At 42.0% G+C, this 22,718-nt stretch overlaps 1 protein-coding gene across 5 annotated transcripts in view; it reads right to left on the reverse strand.

Moving 5' to 3' along the window:
• The window catches only part of LOC139543630 (rab GTPase-activating protein 1), a 138,200-nt gene that overhangs the window by 109,061 nt on the left and 6,421 nt on the right, over positions 1 to 22,718 (reverse strand). For 2 of the 5 annotated variants that reach the window (XM_071349907.1, XM_071349911.1), the window contains exons 2-6: positions 5,900 to 6,107; positions 3,927 to 3,956; positions 2,728 to 3,004; positions 2,295 to 2,508; positions 971 to 1,145 (exon numbers count right to left, since the gene is read on the reverse strand). In XM_071349907.1, the coding sequence (XP_071206008.1) occupies positions 971 to 1,145; positions 2,295 to 2,508; positions 2,728 to 3,004; positions 3,927 to 3,956; positions 5,900 to 6,055 (852 nt within the window). In that variant the 5' untranslated portion in view covers positions 6,056 to 6,107. The remainder of the gene's footprint in view (positions 1 to 970; positions 1,146 to 2,294; positions 2,509 to 2,727; positions 3,005 to 3,926; positions 3,957 to 5,899; positions 6,108 to 22,718) is intronic. The other 3 variants (XM_071349908.1, XM_071349909.1, XM_071349910.1) reach the window with 3 other exon arrangements.

The raw sequence follows: 22,718 nt of genomic DNA on the forward strand, positions 1-22,718 counted from the left end.
TGCAGAAACCTATTCCACAAATGACTTAGTAATTCCAATGACAGGTATTCATACGACCGCTAACTTTTATAATAAACGAATGTCTTTACATCGTCACATATTAGTTTCTAGACACAGAACACGAGCTTCAAAAGTAGTCAATACAGGCTGCAACTCAAACAATAAAAACAATTGTGTTTCCAAAATCTCATGTGGTGCTCCTAAAGTTGGGAGCGGTACCAATGAAAAATGTTCCTTTAGAGCCGTGTGTGCACGCGTGTGCGTGCGCTTGTGTGTGTGTCAGGGGAGGGAGGAGGTCCAGCCACCAGGCAGACGTGGGGTGGTCTGTGTTCTGGGCTGTCTGGAAGATTGCAAGAGACATCTTTCTCCAAGAAAGGAAAAGGGAAAATCAGGTCACTGCACACTGAGGGAGACAAAGGAGAGTAAGGAAGACCAGCTCTCTGTCTGGCTATGTCCCAAACAGCACCCTATTCCATATAGTGCCCTACTTTTAATAGGGTGCCATTTGGAATGCAAACTCTTGTTATACACTATTATATAGGCCGAGCCAGTTCAGGCAGAGCAGAGTACAGGAGTACAGCAGAACAGCCGGCTTAGGCTGACTGACTAACTGCAGGCTAGACATGAGATATAAACACATGGGCATTGGGTACATCAGTGTCTGTACAGAGAGTGCAGCCCAGAGGGGCAGGGAAGCGGGGTAAACAGCTCACACAGGGAGAGATATTTCACCTCAACATGAATGTTTGGGCATTGTGTGTGGGCAGCGCGGAAGAGTTCTGCTGTGCTGTCAGAGTATGAGGGAGGCTCTGGTACTGTGTGATAAACGGTAGGGGCGCTGGCTCTCACCATCTGCACTGCTGTCAAATGTGGATGGAACTGTGGTGCGGTGATTGAAGACCCAGGCAGCACGGCGCTAAACAAAAGGAATTGAAGGAGTGTGTGTGTGTGTGTGCGCGTGTGATCTCACCGCCTCTTGGATCTCACAGCGGAAGACATGAATGCGGAAGATCTCTGCGTTGTAATGGCTCTCTGTGAAGGCGAAGCAGTCACTCTCCGGCGTGGTGTCGTGACCCCGCACACAGAACAGGATCTTGTAGATGGGGTAGCTGGCTATCTCTGTGCTTGTCTGGGGGTCCAGCAATCTGCAGAAAAAGAGTCAGGTCATATTATGGTTAAAGGGTAGCAAAGAAAACGATACGCAAGGTAAGAATAGAGGAAAATGGAGGTATTCAAACAGCGCATCTCACAAAAGCACTCGCACTCTTTAGTCTGTGTTTGTTTGTTTAAAAAGGTCATGAACAGTCAAAATCATGTTTTTCATGAAATTGGATAATATTTGGATGAAATCAGATCAAAGTATGATGACCACAGTATGAAAAAATGACTGTTGCTTCTACAAGTTTGATCATAAAGTTACTGGTCCCCTACCCCATACCAAACACGTGGATTCAGGGGGCGGGATTATTAAGGGGATAGGGTGACATCCCCATCTCATTTTAATACCCCAATGGTAACATGATATTCTCTTACCTAATTGAAAATAAGTACCGCCTTGTAACCAACATCGGAGAAGGTGTGTTTGCAGAGGGGAATGGTTTATATAGCTAGATAGCTAACCTACTAGCGCCAACATTTTACTGTAGGGTGTCAGCGAGTTCACACTATGTATCTATGGAAAAGACACTTCTATGTCTCCCCTTTCATCTGTGTCTGGTGTTAGCTAGTTAGCGGCTAGCCAGGTCTTTCGGCCGGCATTGAACAAAAGGAGGGGGTGGGGAAGGGTCGTTTAAAACTCTGACGCAGATGTCATGACAACAAATCCGTCAGTGCTGCTGTGAACTGCATCACAACAGACATGGCAAACGGGAGATTTTTTGTACATCACTGATGCAATTTCAATGTCGTTGGAGTTGCTTTGTGTATCACCAAATGAGCTTGGTATGATTTTACTGCAACACTGCTTACTACATTCAGGTTTCTTGACGTGGGCGTTTCAAAGAGCTGTCAGTCAAGGCGAGCTCATGAATATAAGCTCCCCGCCCACTCAGCCTGTATTCTCAAATTTCCTGGTTGCGAGAGAAATTTATTTTTCATTCAACATTTCAAAATTTCTACCCCCCCCAAAAAAAGTTTTTATGGGTGACATTTTAGTCACTCACAAAGCTATTTCACATGGGAATCAGAATAACTACTCGGGAGCTTTATGAGCCACAAACACGCACACAAATCTCTGGGGTTGGTTTGTCAGTTTGTTTGTTTGTTTGTTTGTTTGTTTGTTAAGCAGTCCTGACCTGACTGTGCCCTCTGAGACGCCAGGCACCGACAGGGTGACGTCCAGAGGTAGCTGGCACTGCCCTCTGAGGATGGTCATCATACGGAGCGCTTCCACCTCACTGCGGGGAGCGTTGACCGAGGCACAGCCCAGGTAGGTCAGCTTATTGAAGACCACACTGTCCTCGTCTGGGATGGGCGTACTGGGGCTGCACTCCGATGACGACTCATCCCCTGTGGATGTCAAAGGTCATACACAGAGGGTCTAGTGAGGGGGAGAGACAGCAGATCAAAGCGTAGCCCCTACCCCATTGGATATACGGAAGTGATATTTCTGCTCAGCCAATCAGAAGACAAGATTAAGCTATAACCATAGTTCTTACATCTACCCAATCCTTTCAGATCTAGAGAAGTTCCTAGGGTGTAGTATTTGGTATTCTTGCTTTGACTCACCGCGGTAAGATCGTTCATTCAGCTCACTCTCCTGCGCTGCAGATTGGACGGGTAGCACCATCTCAACTTTGGGCGGGGTGCTGAGGGGGTCAGGGCACGGTTGTGGCTCGGGTGGTGACGCCATGGCGGGGGACAAAACATGGTCTACCCTGCCTGCTTGGTCCACGCCGCCACCACTGGGGACGCCACCACCCAGCGCCTGCTCAGCTACAGAGGGGTCCATCAGAACATCCTCCAGCTCCTTCTGCAACTGCTGCTCACTGCCGTTCCCCACAATCTGTTGTCACACGCACGCACAGACACACGGACGGATGGATAGGCACATACACACACACACCGACGGTCGGACAAGCACACACACAGGCATTCACACACAGACACACACGGAATCCCAAAGCCCACACACAGACGAGCATACGGTCAAAATACAAGGTTCATTATTCAGGCTACCTAAGAAACAGTTCATCAATCAACCTCCGTAACTTTTTCCTCGCCAACTACCGGAATGGCTAGGTTGAAAATGTTATACTGATCTTGAGATTCTCTCCAAGTGATTGACAAGGGAATTGAGAGGGAAAAGCGACGTCTTCAACAGAGATAGCACTTGAAGTACTGAGTGATTAGATTAGTATGTGAATTTACCATTGTGAATGAATTAGATCACCACAGGAGGGTTAACAAGCGTCTAGAAACCGACCACTGGTCTGTTTGCTTACAAATTGTAGCCTATCTATCTAAGAGAAAGCACATACTCACTACAGGCGCCAAGTTCATTGAGCTGACAGAGGCTAAGCAAAGGCGGACCATACAGGGGGAGGCAATAAACTGCAAAAGCAAACTAGTGAAGACTGCAAAGCACTGTTCCTCAGCCTCCAGCAGTAGCCTAACACTACACCACAACATACAGTGGCAAACAAGGGGCGTATTGAGCTGAGGAGGGGTGGGTGGGTGGCAGACTGGGAGTCTGGCCGTAAAGCCTCGAAAACAGAACTAGGACAAGAACTTGCACCAAAACAACTGAGCTAGCTACGTCACCACAAGACAAGCTAGGTGGGCATCAAATCATTCAACAGCCAATCGAAAACACGTAAGACCACCACAGAACAGATACAGTGTCACCACAGAATCACAGCACAGAGAGGGAGAGGATGAGAGAGAGAGAGAGAGAGAGAGAGAGAGAGAGAGAGAGAGAAACTGACCTTAAAGCTGACCCCTTCCTCAGAAATCACCTGCGTAATAAACAACACATTTAGACACGCTGTGCTACTTACTCCCCTCTTCAACTACCTTGTGTGGGCTTGGGGAGAAGTATGAATAGCCAAGAAAGTTATTTAGTTTTCTAATCAATTCTAATTATGGTTGTTAATGTATATGGGGTGATGTGTACAGTTTTCTGTTAGGCTAGTCTAAATATCGCCTTCTACCTCAACTAAAGGCAATTCAGTGGCTTAACTTGTTGGGTAAAGTCATTTCAGCAGTCCACTATCACCACCTGCTGGTCTCTTTTGAGCACTACCTCAGCAGAAGGAAGTACAGCGTGGGTGGGTCTATGTCCAGAGGCACCAAATAAAGTACAACATTGATGGGTAAACTAACATATTATTATATATCTTGTTTTGTTTTTTTCATGTTTCATTTTCACATTAGCGGACAAATACACAGAAGAGTGACAGAATGACTTGAGACTGAAGGAACATACAATCTACAGTCTAATAACCTGTACAGCAAGAGTGTTTGTTAGCATGGAGAGAGATTAAAAGAGGGGGGGGGGGGATGGAGAAAAAGAGAGACAGAGCGAGGGGGGAGATGAAATACTTAATGGACAATAATTCATAATGCAGCTGAGCACCACAGGGTGAATGGTAGGGCTGGGAATTGCCAGGGACCTCACTCTACGATATTATCACGATACTTAGGTGTCGATACGATATGTATTGCGATTCGATAATATGATTTTATTGCGATTCGATGTTCCAAACATATTGCTCACCAATATGTACACAGCAGAGAGACAAGAGAGAGTCATGAGAAAACGAGTTCTGATCAGTCATGGAAATAAAACTGCTGAAAACAAATTGTCTCCCTAGTTAAAAAGAAGATGGAGAACAAGCTATGAAGTAAAAATAAATACTGGAGTTTTGGTGCAGGTACAGCCAACTAACGCAAAAATAATACTGCAATATTGTCAAAACGATACAGCGTCAAAAGTAATATCCTGATATGTAACCGTATCGATCCCCCCCCGCCCCCCCATCACTAGTGAATGGCCCAGATAGAGGAGAGGAGTGAGAGCCTGACAGTCTACCCGTGTAACCTGACCCCATATGAGACACACAGGATGACTGGTTTAAACAAAGCTCAATCCTCCAGACAGGCTACAGCATATTGGTGATTATTTACAGTAGTACATTATTGGCTTCCTCTCCATGGAGAGACAGCGCTGTATCGACACTGTGAATATAGGCTGGTGAATATGGGAGCTAGTTGTCCCTTAGACAGTTGTCCCTTAGACAGACCCGCATGAACAGTATACCCACAACAGACAAATGGGAGGGCAAATCTTCAAATAACAGAGGAGGTAGCCTAGCAGTTGGTAATGGATACGTTAAAAATGAGCAATGCATGGAATGGGTTTCTTAGTCAAGATGATTAGTTGCAGTATGTGAGTGATTTGCCTTGGAAGGGGGATGAGAGCTTTGGTCAAACAGGGCGATGACACGAGGTTGATTCCCTGGTCATTTAACATCAGTGGTGAGAGCAGGCAGACGTGTCTGCTGCTAGTGTGATGATTCTCCACCGATGCGGTTACCTTCCAATGACCCACTGACTGAGGCCGTGGTATTCAGGTGAGTTGACGATGAAGAAATCAAGAGTTTCACACACCTGTCCCAATTCGCTCCCTATTCCTTTCCCTTGGCGTTAACCCTTTCTTTGTTTGCACTTTGCCGATCTGCAAGGGGTAGGACCAGCCTAAGCAATATGGTGGACGGAACTACCATCACAACATTGCTTACAACCTTAAACCTACCCAAGCAATTTAGATCTGCAGTGCAAACATCATATGGTTAGGGGCTTAGGGCCAAGGGTGAAGGGGAAGGGAGAGAGTGAATTGGGAACTCACCAGATGTCAGAGTTCTGTTTACTCAGCCAGGCACTCTTTATTTCTTCTTACCTTCAGTCCTGTCTTTTCGTCATCGCTACCGTTATTAGTGGAGGAGCCTGGGGTGTCGTCCCCCAGCCGCGACACCAGCACAAAGTCCTCACTGTTCAGGGTGGACACTGAGTCGGACGACACGCTAATTTTCCCCACCGAGGCCTTGTCATCCATGACAGCTAAACCAAGCCAGGCTCATGAATGGAGGGGGAATGAGTAAAATCACCTAGAAAAGGAAAAACAAAAATAAATGTCATGATGAAATGAGGCCTAGCATTTTTTATTTAACACGTAGTAGTCTCAAGAAAAATGATAGGGGCATTATCTGGGAAAGTATCAAGGACTCCTACAGGGAGGCTAGGTTGAGCGTGTGCAGTTACAACTAACCACCAGAGGGAGGAAACACTGAGCTAGTTCTGTTGACAGAGAAAAGGGGAAAGAGTTTTTGAGAGAGCAGAGTGAGAATAGAATGTGAATAGAATGTGAATAGAATAGAGTGAGAATAGAATAGAATAGAGTGAGAATAAAATGGGAATAGAATAGAGTGAGAATAGAATAGAATAGAGTGAGAATAAAATGGGAATAGAATAGAGTGAGAATAGAATGGGAATAGAATAGAGTGAGAATATAATAAAGTGAGAATAGAATGGGAATAGAGTGAGAATAGAATAGAGTGAGAATAGAATAGAGTGAGAATAGAATAGAGTGGGAATAGAATAGAGTGGGAATAGAATAGAGTGAGAATAGAATAGAGTGAGAATAGAATAGAGTGAGAATAGAATAGAGTGGGAATAGAATAGAGTGGGAATAGAATAGAGTGGGAATAGAATAGAGTGAGAATAGAATAGAGTGGGAATAGAATAGAGTGAGAATAGAGATGTAAAATAAGAAAACCCCATCCATATTCTGCATTGGAAGTTGTGTCTTATTAATTTCAGTAACAGAGAATCTAAAACGTATCATCTGCAAAGTAAGAGAATGCAAGGTAAAGCCATGGTGAATGCCAAAATCAAATGTCATACAATACAAAGTCTTTGGATGTGTGGATGGATATGAGGGAGTTGAGCTGTCACAAACATCCCCACCCATCACTCTGGTGTTTTCCATGGAGAATACACCTCCAGTAGGTAGCCTCCATCATCTCCATGGCAATATGCAAACAGTAATCTAAATCAGCCTATTATAGGCCTACAGTACACACACTGACTGTTGTTTGTCTCCATCTCAACGCAGCTCTGCTCTACATCCTTGTCATGCATCCCCTGGAGCAGTTCACATGATCCCACAAGATCCCTCTGACGCCCATCACAACCGGGCTGCACGACTAGGCTATGTGACTGTAATATAGTTTAACCAATACACACCTTCACTTTACTGGGCAGTAGGAAATGATTTCCCCAAATAATGTTCAAAACCGGGCTCATTTAGTCTAATTTTCTAAGAGAAAATAAAACGTAATTTCTCTTCCCAGCTCCCCAGGGAACTAAACCACCATTTTGATTCCTCGGAGTCCAGTAGCTAGCTACACTTACAGGATAAGAACAGAGGGAAACAGAGCGGAGAAAGAGAAGGGAGGTGACAATGTGTGGAACAGGAAGAAAAGTGCAACATAAGGTTTTGGCAGAGGATCAAGAACCGTACAGGAGGCTATTTTTGGTTCCCTCCCAACAATGGAGGAATAAGAGGAACAGACATGGGAGCCGCTCACACAAAGGCAACGGCTAGGTGCTTTACAGTGTGTCAATAACACACACTCCAAGAGTGATTACTCACGAAACCAGGACAACAAAAATACCACGATTTGGCCGTAGAATAGTATTTTGGAGGAAGGATTGTTGACATATATTTGACATTTTGTATCAAAGTAGAATTGAGAAATAATTCATAAAAGTTTGCATATTTATTACATTTGGCCGTACCCAGGCCTCCTTTAAGACTACATTGTGTTTCATCTGTAGGTGCTACAAAGCAAAAATGGGTGTTATATGAAGCTTTACTGCTTGCTCTGTTGATTTCAATAAAAATAAATACATTAATTAATGAATATTGGCAAATATACACACTAATATTGAAAATATATATTTTTTAATTTGGCTACTTTTTCAATATATTGTTGAACATAATATACTCTAGGGGTATATCAAAGATCCATAGTGGGATCTCAGCTTGTTTTAAAATTATGACACATTTTCCCAGAGAAATTGGTACAGTAGGCAACGTAACCAATCACAGCCCTACTTTACTTGCATCATTGCACATCCTGCAAATCACCAGCAGAGAGCAACCATTTTGAATCCATTTTCACATTCACTCAGTTGGTAGTGCTTACAAATTGGATCATAACTCAAAAAGTAGCAGAGATCCCACTCTGGGCCTTTGATATGCCCGTAAATGGGGTCCTATAAAATCCGCACTGCGGAGAACGCGAACTGAATCGTGGAATCCAGACATTAAGACAGAGTTCAACAATATAAAAAAAATTGTATTGAACTTATTAGAACATTCATTCATTTCCCGAAGATTATCATGAGACATGAACAAAATCAGTGATTAGTATTTTCCTTTAACTTCTCTGTCAGCACATGAACGCTAGAACTTTGTGTAGCCATTAGCGATGAAGCTAATGTAATGACATCCGCCTTGTGGGAAAAAGGATTTCCCCCCAGAAAAATTGCCGATGACTGCCTGGCAGAATTATATCATGATATTATTCGCATCAATCCAGTGGCCATTTGTTTTGCAAACTGCAATCACATGAGTGCTACAGAAACATTAATAACCAAACAATGGTCCATTGCTGGTGCACACTTGAATTAAAGGGTAACTACACCCCAAAAAAATCCAAGACCTCAAAAGTGGTTTCCTGATGTGGTTGAAGCACTGTGGACTCGAAAAATTGGGATTTTGAGAGTGAAAAAAAAAAAAAATGGGGGGGAAAAAATGGGAAAAACAGAAACCTGGAAAAACATAATTCCTTGGACACTGTGCTATCTAACCTCCAAACGAGCTTCAATGCCATACAACACTCCTTCCGTGGCCTCCAACTGCTCTTAAACGCTAGTAAAACCAAATGCATGCTTTTCAACCGTTCGCTGCCTGCACCCGCACGCCCGACTAGCATCACCACCCTGGACGGTTCCGACCTAGAATATGTGGACATCTATAAGTACCTAGGTGTCTGGCTAGACTGCAAACTCTCCTTCCAGACTCATATCAAACATCTCCAATCCAAAATCAAAGCAAGAATCGGCTTTCTATTCCGCAACAAAGCCTCCTTCACTCACGCCGCCAAACTTACCCTAGTAAAACTGACTATCCTACCGATCCTCGACTTCGGCGATGTCATCTACAAAATAGCTTCCAATACTCTACTCAGCAAACTGGATGCAGTTTATCACAGTGCCATTCGTTTTGTTACTAAAGCACCTTATACGACCCACCACTGCGACCTGTATGCCCTAGTCGGCTGGCCCTCGCTACATGTTCGTCGTCAGACCCACTGGCTCCAGGTCATCTACAAGGCTATGCTAGGTAAAGTGCCGCCTTATCTCAGTTCACTGGTCACGATGGCTACACCCACCCGCAACACGCGCTCCAGCAGGTGTATCTCACTGATCATCCCTAAAGCCAAAACCTCATTTGGACGCCTTTCCTTCCAGTTCTCTGCTGCCTGCGACTGGAACGAATTGCAAAAATCTCTGAAGTTGGAGACTTTTATCTCCCTCAACAACTTTAAAAATCTGCTATCCGAGCAGCTAACCGATCGCTGCAGCTGTACATAGTCCATCTGTAAACTACCCACCCAATTTACCTACCTCACCCCCCATACTGCTTTTATTTATTTACTTTTCTGCTCTTTTGCACACCAGTATCTCTTCTTGCACATGATCATCTGATGATTTATCACTCCAGTGTTAATCTGCTAAATTGTAATTATTCGATTTATTGCCTACCTCATGCCTTTTGCACACATTGTATATAGATTCTCTTTTTTTTCTACCATGTTATTGACTTGTTTATTGTTTACTCCATGTGTAACTCTGTGTTGTCTGTTCACACTGCTATGCTTTATCTTGGCCAGGTCGCAGTTGCAAATGAGAACTTGTTCTCAACTAGCCTACCTGGTTAAATAAAGGTGAAATAAAAATAAAAATAAAAAAAATAACTGAGAAAAATTAATTTCAGAAAAAACTGAATCAGGCAAAAAATAAAGCAGATTTTATAAACAGATATAAATGTTCAACAATATATTTAAACATTAGCCTAATAAAAAATATATACAGTATCAGTCAAAGGTTTGGACGAACGTACTCATTCCAGGGTTTTTCTTTATTTTTAGTATTTTCTACATTGTAGAATAATAGTGAAGACATCAAAACTTCATGTTGTAAACAAAAAAGTGTTAAACAAATCAAAATATATTTTATATTTGAGATTCTTCAAAGTAGCCACCCTTTGCCTTGATGACAGCTTTGCACACTCTTGGCATTCTCTCAACCACAGTGGTCAGGTATTCTGCCACTGTGCACTCTCTGTTTAGGGCCAAATAGCATTCTAGTTTGCTCTGTTTTTTCGTAAATTCTTTCCAATGTGTCAAGTAATTATCTTTTGTTTTCTCATGATTTGGTTGGGTCCAATTGTGTTGCTGTCCTGGGGCTCTGTGGGGTCTGTTTGTGTACAGAGCCCCAGGATCAGCTTGCTTAGGGGACTCTTCTCCAGGTTCATCTCTCTGTAGGTGATAGCTTTGTTATGGAAGGTTTGGGAATCGCTTCCTTTTAGGTGGTTGTGGAATTTAACGGCTCTTTTCTGTATTTTGATAACGAGCGGGTATCGGCCTAATTCTTCTCTGCATGCATTATTTTGTGTTTTACGTTGTACAGGGAGGATATGTTTGCAGAATTCTGCATGCAGTGTCTCAATTTGGTGTTGGTCCCATTTGGTGAATTCTTGGTTGGTGAGCGAACCCCAGACCTCACAACCATAAAGGTCAATGGGTTCTATAACTGATTTATTAAGTACAATTCAGGCCATTCACTCTGCAAGCTGCAGACTCACACATTCAAAATCAACACAAAATGTGAACATTGGGTGAAAGAAAATGGACCTATTTAGTCTCAAACATTTTAATTCACTTCTCAATTTCTGTGGGCTTCTGGGCTATGTGAAACAGAAAAGCCATGATGATGCAATCCTCCATGGTGTCATTTTTCAGCTTTTGTCGCACAAACAGCTGAGTAGGGTGAGACAGGTTTTGTGTCTGTGAAGGATGACATGATCAAAGAGCTTTTTACCCATAAGAGAAATGCAGTAGTCGTGTGGATCTGATTACTATCTGACCTGGGGGTGGGTGGTTGGATATGGAGGCTAGGGAGCTGTGTTGCCTGCCATATACTGCTGTTATACTGACTCTAACTTAAAACCTAGGTTTAAATTCCAGGGAGGGACATGATTCAACTCATTGGATCCAGCGGGTGACTACTAATAAATGCATGCAGGGCATTTTAAAATACATTTACATTTTTGCCTAATTCCGTTTCGTTTTTTTCCCCAAATCCCATTTTCTGTTTTGTTTTCTCTGTTTCCTCTGTTTTGTTTTCTCTGTTTCAGATTTTTCTCTGTTTTTTTAGGCTCACTCTCAAAATCACACTTCTTCTTTTTTTTTTATAGAAAAATACAACAAAATTGGAGGTTCTTAAATTGCCAAGAATGCTTAAACCACATCAGGAGACCACTTTTGAGGTCTGGGAGAAATGTTTAGAAAAAAAAAAATTGTCTGTAGATACCCTTTAAGTTTTAGGGAAAGCCTTTCCATCTGCCATAATGTATCAAATCAAATCAAATCAAAATCAAATCCAATTTTATTAGTCACATACACATGGTTAGCAGATGTTAATGCGAGTGTAGCGAAATGCTTGTGCTTCTAGTTCCGACAATGCAGTAATAACCAACAGTAATCTAACCTAACAATTCCACAACTACTACCTTATACACACAAGTGTAAAGGGATAAAGAATATGTACATAAAGATATATGAATGAGTGGTGGTACAGAACGGCATGGCAGATGCAGTAGATGGTATAGAGTACGGTATATACATATGAGATGAGTACTGTAGGGTATGTAAACATAAAGTGGCATAGTTTAAAGTGGCTAGTGGTACATGTATTGCATAAAGATGGCAAGATGCAGTAGATGATATAGAGTACAGTATATATACATATGAGATGGGTAATGTAGGGTATGTAAACATTGTATTAAGTGGCATTGCTTAAAGTGGCTAGTGGTACATTTTTACATAATTTCCATCAATTCCCATTTTTAAAGTGGCTGGAGTTGAGTCAGTATGTTGGCAGCGGCCGCTAAATGTTAGTGGTGGCTGTTTAACAGTCTGATGGCCTTGAGATAGAAGCTGTTTTTCAGTCTCTCGGTCCCTGCTTTGATGCACCTGTACTGACCTCGCCTTCTGGATGATAGCGGGGTGAACAGGCAGTGGCTTGGGTGGTTGTTGTCCTTGATGATCTTTATGGCCTTCCTGTGACATCGGGTGGTGTAGGTGTCCTGGAGGGCAGGTAGTTTGCCCCTGGTGATGCGTTCTGCAGACCTCACTACCCTCTGGAGAGCCTTACGGTTGTGGGCGGAGCAGTTGCCGTACCAGGCGGTGATACAGCCCGACAGGATGCTCTCGATTGTGCATCTGTAGAAGTTTGTGATACACTGGATTCTTGACAGCTTACTCTAAAACATCTACTGCTAGACATATCATTCTTAGTTGATCTTGTGGAAATTCTCCGTGTACATACTGTTTGTACAGATTGCATTTGATTAATGCAACAGTACTATTTGGATTGTTAATCAGATCCGCTGTTCTTGATTTCATGTATTTTTTTAAAGAATTTCCCCTTATATTTGAAATAGTTTGACATTTTACTGCATTGTTAGGAGCTAGTAACATTAGCATTTTGCTGCACCTGCTATAAGGAAAATACTTATGCATTTTGTTACTGTCTTATCATACTCTTGGGCAAATAATACATTTTCTTATAAGTTCAAAACATTTAGTTGATTTCCTTCTGCTTGCTGTTTGGGGTTTTAGGCTGGGTTTCTGTACAGCACTTTGAGATATTAGCTGATGTACGAAGGGCTATATAAAATAAACTTGATTGAAACTTGATTTCCTACTAAGTTCAATACATTTTTGAATATTGTTGAATTCCGTTTTTATGTCTGGATTCCTTGATTCCGTCCATATCGCGGATTCTATAGGGCGCTACATGAAAGCAGAGCAGGGTTCTCCCCAAAGAATGTGGACTGGCTGCGCCACTATGTAATAAAAGTAAAAATATATATATATTTCGGGTTTTTTGTTATCAGCAGCTAAGTTTCCATCCAAATGACAACAGATTCTCATGAAAATATGGATATTTTCCCACAGTGGTGTGTTTCCACCAAACGGACTTGTTGGGGAAAGGAATCAGTGCGTGATGACGTAGTGTGTAACAGTATAACTTTAGTACGTCCCCTCGCCCCGACCTCGGGCGCGAACCAGGAACCCTCTGCACACATCAACAACTGACAGCCACGAAGCGTCGTTACCCATCGCTCCACAAAAGCCGCGGCCCTTGCAGAGCAAGGTGCAACACCACTTCTAGGTTTCAGAGCAAGTGACGTAACTGATTGAAACGCTAGTAGCGCGTACCCGCTAAATAGCTAGCCATTTCACATCCGTTACAAGTGCACACAAAAAGTACTTTTTCACTTCAGTTTTCATGTACTGAATAAAAATGTAAAGTTCAATGTGTTTCCATCGCATTTTCAACTCGATAGTTAGGTCACAAAAAATGTTGCGTTAAATAGCAAATGTGCCTACTCTGATTTTAGCAGGTGCTCTAGCCAACAACAGCTCAAAGATACAGTGTGAGATTATTAAAGGTTTAATTTGCCAAATGGCAGTCAAGCATCAACCATCAAGTCACCAGAATAAGATCCTCAATATTTATTGGAAAGGAGCACCAAGTTCATCACTGAGCACTTTCACCACCCTGTGAAGTTCATCGTAACTTATTTCACCTGGAGTCTAATAAACTGCATGGTTTCCCGAGCTGTAGTGGGAGGACCACACAACATATCGTGTGATTCCAGGTTTACAGTGGATCTTTCCCTTTCAACACGATTCGATACGGATCTAGTTACAGTGCCTTCAGAAAGTATTTACATTCCTTGACTTTTCCCCAAAAAAATTGTGTTACAAAGTGAGATTAAAACGGATTTTATCATCTTTTTGTTTGTCAACAATCTACACAAAATACTCTGTAATGTCAAAAAATAAATGAAAAATAAAACAAAAATAACTTGATTAGATAAGTATTCAACCTCAATGCGTTAGAATTGCCTTAGGCTGCGATTACAGCTGTGAGTCTTTCTGGGTAAGTCTTGAAGAGTTTTCTACACCTGGATTGTGCAACATTTGCCCATTATTCTTTTCAAAATCTGTCAAATTGGTTGTTGATCATTGCTAGACAACCATTTTCAGGTCTTGCATAGATTTTCAAGCAGATTTAAGTTAAAACTGTAACTCGGCCACTAAGGAACACTGTCTTCTTGGTAAGAAACTCCAGTGTAGATTTGACCATGATTTAAGTTATTATGCCTGCTGAAATGTGAATTCATCTCCCAGTGTCTGGTGGAAAGCAGACTGAACCAGGTTTCCCTCTACGATTTTACTGGTGTTTAGCATTCCATTTATTTTTTATCCTGAAAATCTCCCTAGTCCTTAATGACTACAAGCGTACCCATAACATGATGCAGCCACTACTATGCTTGAAAATATGGAGAGGTACTCAGTAATGTTCTGTATTGAATTTGCCCCAAACATAACACTTTGTATTCAGGACAAAAAGTGAATTGCTTTGCCACAATTTTTGCAGTATTACTTTAGTGGCTTGTTGCAAACAGGGTCCATGTTTTGGAATATTTGTATTCTGTATTTTCTTTTCACTCTGTCAATTAGGTTCGTATTGTGGAATAACTACAATGTTGTTGATCCATCCTCAGTTGTCTCCTACTCACAGCCATTACACTCTGTAACTGTTTTAAAGTCACCATTGGCCTCATGATTGGCCTCTGAGCAGTTTCCTTCTCCAGCTACTGAGTGAGGAAGGACGCCCATATCTTTGTAGTGACTGGTTGTATTGATACACCATCCAAAGTGTAATTAATAACTTCACCATGCTCAAAGGGATATTCAATGTCTGCCACCCCCCACCCACTAACCTCTTAGTGAGGCATTGGAAAACCTCCCTGGTCTTTGTGGTTGAATCTGTGTTTGAAATTCACTGCTTGACTGAGGGACTTGCATGGACCACATACACTGTGCAATAATTGAGTTTAACAGATAATTGTATGTGTGGGGTACAGAGATGAGGTAGTCATTAAAAAATCATGTTAAACACTATTATAGCACAGAGTGAGTCCATGCAACTGATTGTGACTTGTTAAGCACATTTTTACTCTTGAACTTATTTAGGCTTGCCATAACAAAGGGGTTCATATACTTATTGACTCAAGACATTCAGCTTTTCATTTTTTATTAATTTGTAAACATTATCCCACTTTGACATTTTGGGGGGGAAAAAATCTCAATTTGATCCAATTATAAATTCAGGCTATAACACAACAAAATGTGGAAAAAGTCAAGAGGTGTGAATACTTCCTGAAGGCACTGGGCTCCAATACAATACAGGAAAGATACATTTTAGTTTGAAACTATTGCGATTCAGTTTGATTGAGAAATCTACCGGACCCATATGCATATAACCCATTAGGGTGTCCACCCACTGTGCTCAGAATGACAGAAATAAGATGTAGATTATGGTAATGCATCTTAGCATTACATGCAACTCATGTAATGAAGCAGCCAATAAAACGTCATTTTGAAACATTTGCTAAAATGCAATTAAAGGGAAAAACACCATTCTAAACAGAGCACCTGATAGCGGTTCCATATGTGACAGAGATTAAAATCTCTGTTAGAAACATAGAAATAGGGGGAATCTAAAGATCCAAAAACTAGGATGGGTTGATAATATGACTAGGATTGTGCCTTTGGCTTCTGGACAACGAAATAAAGTTGATATATAAAATAAAGTGATGTTGGCTTTTGCCGACTGGTCGAGCACCGGTACACACTACCAAGTGCGCTATTTTTCAGATGTTGCCCTACCGGAGTTACACAGTAATAGCGTCACTGCTATTAGCTTCACGACTGACATTTGGACCAGCTATATCAGCCTATATCAGCTTCACGACTGACATTTGGACCAGCTATATCTGTCGTTGCTCCAATGTGTACCTAACCATAAACATCAATGCCTTTCTTAAAATCAATACACAGAAGTATATATTTTTAAACCTGCATATTTAGCTAAAAGAAATCCAGGTTAGCAGGCAATATTAACCAGGTGAAATTGTGTCACTTCTCTTGTGTTCATTGCACGCAGAGTCAGAGTATATGCAACAGTTTGGGCCGCCTGGCTCATTGCGAACTAATTTGCCAGCATTTTACGTAATTATGACATAAAATTGAAGGTTGTGCAATGTAACAGGAATATTTAGACTTATGGATGCCACCCGTTAGATAAAATATGGAACGGTTCCGTATTTCCCTGAAAGAATAAGCTTTTTGTTTTCGAGATGATAGTTTCCGGATTCGACCATATTAATGACCTACGGCTCGTATTTCTGTGTGTTATTATGTTATAACTAAGTCTATGATTTGATAGAGCAGTCTGACTGAGCGATGGTAGGCACCAGCAGGCTCGTAAGCATTCATTCAAACAGCACTTTCGTGCGTTTTGCCAGCAGCTCTTCGCAACGCTTCAAACATTGCGCTGTTTATGACTTCAAGCCTATCAACTCCCGAGATTCGGCTGGTGTAACCGATGTGAAATGGCTAGCTAGTTAGCGGGGTGCGCGCTAATAGCGTTTCAAACTTCACTCGCTCTGAGACTTGGAGTAGTTGTTCCCCTTGCTCTGCATGGGTAACGCTGCTTCGAGGGTGGCTGTTGTCGATGTGTTCCTGGTTCAAGCCCAGGTAGCGGCGAGGAGAGGGATGGAAGCTATACTGTTACACTTGCAATACTAAAGTGCCTATAAGAACATCCAATAGTCAAAGGTATATGAAATACAAATCGTATAGAGAGAAATTGTCCTATAATTCCTATAATAACTACAACCTAAAACTTCTTACCTGGGAATATTGAAGACTCATGTTAAAAGGAACCACCAGCTTTCATATGTTCTCATGTTCTGAGCAAGGAACTTAAACATTAGCTTTCTTACATGGCACATATTGCACTTTTACTTTCTTCTCCAACACTTTGTTTTTGCATTATTTTAACCAAATTGAACATGTTTCATTATTTATTTGAGGCTAAATTGATTTTATTGATGTATTATATTAAGTTAAAATAAGTGTTCATTCAGTATTGTTGTAATTGTCATTATTACAAATAAATAAATAAATAAAAATCGGCCGATTAATCGGTATCGGCTTTTTTTAGTCCCCCAATAATCGGTATCGGCGTTGAAAAACCATAATCGGTCAACCTCTAGTTGCCACCCTAGGGAAATAAAGCAAATTTAAAACTTTTATAATTCAAAAACATAACATTTATCAATTTGAAAAAGACATATCACCCAGCCCTACTATAGACTGATAAGCATGACAATCAAATGTAGTTACATTGACTGGTATTTACAAAAATAAATAAAAGGCATTATTTTGCAATAGGATTTTTTTCTCACCGTCATTTGATTTGAGCCATAAAGGAGACTACATCTCTACCACCCAACTACTACTATCAGATTATGGGGGGGCAATGTTGCCCATTTTTTTGTTCCTCCACTTTGATTCTGAAATCTTGTCATTTTTGCTGATTAAGTTTTTGAGATAGTAATGTATGAATATTTATTGTTTACAAACTAGCTATGACATAGCCAATGAATATATAGCACAACTTTGGATTTCAACCGGTCTCAAAATCAAATGGTTTAGACCGTTTGGAAGTTTTAATGAGTTAATTTTCTCATCCTGCTTTCCACGTTATGAAATTATCAACTTTACCCTGTATATCTAAAAAATGCCCACACACACCAATTGTTAAATACAAAACTAGCAAAACTATTGCTGATGGTGAACCAGAAATATAACATAAAATCTAAAACCCCATTCAACAGGTAGCCTATAGCCAGATGACAGTTGTGTTTCCGGATGCTTACTTTTATTCCGGTAAAACACCATTTTCAACAGTGCATAGATAACAATAACAGGTCGCCTACCTCAGGTAGATTAACGTGCGAAGCTTGGCACAGTGCACAGTTTGACTAGACTACTGATATTTCCTGGCGTGTCAGCATGCTAAATGACTTGTAGATCAATGACTATTAACACAGCTACATGCTTAGTTCCACACTGGAGAGGATGTATCAGTTGTCACTAAAGATTAGGTATTTTCAGAAGTTAATATAATCAACAAAGTAATATGATCAACCACAAAAATGTAGCGATTTGTAATGTTTGAATACATTTTCTGAACGATGCATGCTACATTTGAATCGGTTTTGGGTTCGCTGAACGATGGAGTCATCTCTTAAACAGTTGAATCGAAATGTCCCACTTCTATCACGGCTGTCTCGATTTTTTTTTAATACGGTATGACTTTACTCACATAAAATCTGTGGATGGAAACGTGGCTAGTTAAGGGCATTTTCTGCTATAGACTGCAGGAAATGGCAGTTACAGGTGTTCAAAATTGCACCTTGTTAAAAAAATAGACACTGAGCGGCATTGCCTTCACGTGCACAATGAACAGACTCAGGCAGAACTTCAAAACACACACATGGGATGGTTAGCCAGTCACATGCATGAACGTACAATCAGACAAGAACACACACGGAATACACTGGCTGATACCGAAAACAATGTGCACTGACTCACTCACACAAGACGCTATTTCCAGTGGCGACATGTCACTCAGGGCAGGTGGTGCAGAGCCCTACCTGTTATCAGACCCACATTTCTTTTTTACATGTTATTTTGGCATTAATACGTGTCACATATAAGTTTGCAAACAATGTCAAACTTTTTTTTTTTTTATCATTGTCTTAATAAACTCATGTCTCCCTCACTAGCTTTAGCACCAGCTGTCAGAGCAGCTCACAGATCCCTGCACCTGTACATAGCCAATCTGTAAATAGCCCATCCAACTACCTCATCACCATATTGTTATTTATTTTATTTATTTTGCTCCTTTGCACCCCAGTACCGCTACTTGCACACTCATCTTCTGCACATCTATCACCCCAGTGTTTAATTTGCCATACTGTAATAATTTCACTACTATGGCCTATCTATTGCCTCACCCCCCTTATCCTACCTCATTTGCACACACTGTATATAGACTTTCTCTATTGTATTATTGACTGTACGTTTGTTTGTCCCATGTGTAACTCTGTGTTGTTGTTTGTGTCGCACTGCTTTGCTTTATCTTGGCCAGGTCGCAGTTGTAAATGAGAACTTGTTCTCAACTAGCCTACCTGGATAAATAAATAAATAAATATAAATATTAAATAAAGCCGCATACAAACATGGTGTCTTTTTTACTTTCTTGAGTAAGGCAGCTCCAAAATGTCAGAAAGGTCAGATAGCAATTTAGTCGGCTTTGGTATTTTGTTTCGTTTTTCCAATGTTGTAAATATGAGTCCTTTGATTGGTTCATGATTATGTTTATTGAAATTCTTTCTTTTGATGCGGTGCTGGTGTCAGCTTGGTTGGTTAGGTCCAACACCAGCTGACTGAGAGGGCTCGTTTCTGCGCTCAGCTCTTGGGTTTGAAGTGCTTTAAATTGCAGACTTGAATTTGGACTTGAATTTAGATGTAGCCAAAAATGTCATGATCTTTTCTGTATTTTCATTACCACTGGAAAGCGGCCCAATTCTGCCCTACATGCATTAGTTGGTGTATTTCTCTGGACTTGTAGAATTTTCCCACAAAATTCTGCGTGTAGGGTGTCCCACATTTTAAAGTCCAGTTTATTGAGTGGCCTCCAAACCTCACTTCCGTAAAGAGCTATTGGTAGGATTACACTGTCAAATATTTTGGTCAAAATTGTAATTGGGATGTTGATATTGAATAATTTCATTTTTTATTGCATACAATGCTCTGCGGGCTTTTTCTTTGAGTGCATTCACTGCCATATTAAAGTTTACCGATGCAGATATGGTCAGACCAAGGTAGGTGTAATTTTTGTCTGTTCAATTATGGTGTTGTTCAGGGTGAATTTATATTTGTGTTTCTGACATCTGCTTTTTTAAATTATTATTTACTGCCAGGGCCCAATAATGGCAATATTGCTCTAGAGTATTAATGTTCTGTTGAAGACCTTCTTTGGTTGGTGATAGAAGTACCAAGTCATCAGCATATAGCAGGTATTTCACCTCTGTGTTAAATAGTGTGAGTCCTGGGGCTGGAGAATGGTCCAACATGTCTGCTAATTCATTGATATAAATGTTGAAAAGATTTGGACTCAAACTGCAGCCTTGTCTCACACCTCGACGTTGTGAAAGGAATTCTGTTCTTTGGTTTTTGATTTGTATTGCACACTTGTTTTCTGTGTACATACATTTTATTAAGTCATACACCTGACCACCAAGCCCACTTTGGAGAATTTTGTAGAATAGCCCTTCGCGCAAAATAGCATCAAATGCTTTTTTAAAGTCAATAAAGCAAGCAAAGATTTTGCCCTCTTTCTTTTGGTGGCCGTGTTAATTAATTAGTGTGTGTAACACGGTGTATATATGGTCTCTCTCTCTCTCCGGGGCACTCGACTCGCTCTCTGTGGCGCTCTCTCTCTCTCTCTCTCTCAATTCAATTCAATTAGCTTTATTGGCATGACGTAACAATGTCCATATTGCCAAAGCTTATTTTGGATATTTACAATATAAATATAAAAATGAGAATCAAAATTGTCAACGGGACAACAATAACCAAGTGTCAAAATAACCATACATTCAATAATAACAATAAACATACAGTAGAGTCCATGTGCAGGTTGATTGGTCTGTCAGACACTGTCCCTCAACTTATGGCAGGCAGCAATGTAGTGCGCTGCCAACCCACAGCTCTCTGCGCCCCCCCCCAACAGGATGGGTAGCCTACTCTCATCAGAGAGGTCTTTGAAACCTTGAATTAGGGTATCAAATTTGGGGAAATGACACTCTAATTGTTTTATATTTTTGACATTTTGTCAGGAAATGCAGCTCCGTCTCAGGTTCTGCTATTGTGCAGTGGTTGCACAGCCTTTCCTGTGTCTACCCTTCTCAATGGCAAGTCTCTCTCTCTCTTTCTTCCCCCCCCCCCCTCCCTCTGGAGCTCTCTCCCCCTCCCTCTGGAGCTCTCTCCCCCTCCCTCTGGAGCTCTCTCCCCCTCCCTCTGGAGCTCTCTCCCCCTCCCTCTGGAGCTCTCTCCCCCTCCCTCTGGGAGCTCTCTCCCCCTCCCTCTGGGGGCTCTCTCCCCCTCCCTCTGGGGGCTCTCTCCCCCTCCCTCTGGGGGCTCTCTCCCCCTCCCTCTGGGGCTCTCTCCCCCTCCCTCTGGGGCTCTCTCTCTCTCTGTATATCTCCCCCTCTTTGTGCAGCTCCCTCTCGTTCTCTCGTTACCCCTCTCTCTCGCTCTCTCGTTACCCGTCTCTCTCGCTCTCTCGTTACCCGTCTCTCTCGCTCTCTCGTTACCCCTCTCTCGTTACCCCCTCTCGCTCTCTCTCGTTACCCCTCTCTCTCTCTCGTTACCCCTCTCTCTCTCTCTCTCGTTACCCCTCTCTCTCTCTCTCTCGTTACCCCTCTCTCTCTCTCTCTCGTTACCCCTCTCTCTCTCTCGTTACCCCTCTCTCTCGTTACCCCTCTCTCTCTCTCGTTACCCCTCTCTCTCTCTCGTTACCCCTCTCTCTCTCTCGTTACGCCTCTCTCGCTACGCCTCTCTCGCCCTGCCTCTCTCGCTCTCTCTCCCTCTGTCTGTGTAGCTCCCTCTCTCGTTACCTCGCTCTCTCTCGTTACCCCTCTCTCGCTCACTGCCTCAGGACATTACAGCTAAATGGCAACCAGAACAACAAACTGGACAAACAAGAAAGACTGAAATACAAGCTTCTGATGTTTCCCCTCCCTCCCTTTCTCTCCCCTCCATCTCTCTCTAACGCATGTATAGGAACAAAGCAAATGGGGGTGATGCTAAGTCTGACTGCTGAACTAACGCTATGACTGCTGAGCTAACGCTATGACCCGATCTTCTGTTCTGCCTAGCTAGCGGTTATGTCAGCTAGGTGTCACCATGACAACACCCCCAAAATATCACTTCAGAAAGACCATCTTGACATTTCGAGATGTTCCACATCTTGACAAAAATGTGGTAAGGCTAATGTAGCGACCCTCTACAGTTGGCTGGGCTGTTTATAAAGCCTCTCATACAACGGTCATCAGTCAGACTATTAGAGGAGTTAGGCTAGGGTTTACTCGATACAACTGCCAGACGAGGTTGGTTACTTGGGTCCGGCTCGTTACTCAGCTGCCACAGCCTTTCAGTGGCGTTCAGCTATGTCTTCAGTCCTGGCACTGCAGGGGGACTCTTAAGCCTTGATCGCAGCGATAGTGTCATTACGCAAAATAGTACGCAGCATCATCTGGATGTTTGTGCAACAACAGTTCAACATGCTAGCATTTCTGTCAAGCTGTCTACGCACACAGTCTGACGCATACGTTCGATAAATTCAACGTACGCACCACACAGAACGCA

The sequence above is a fragment of the Salvelinus alpinus genome, chromosome 18 (assembly GCF_045679555.1).
Source record: "Salvelinus alpinus chromosome 18, SLU_Salpinus.1, whole genome shotgun sequence".
Classification (NCBI taxonomy): domain Eukaryota; kingdom Metazoa; phylum Chordata; class Actinopteri; order Salmoniformes; family Salmonidae; genus Salvelinus; species Salvelinus alpinus.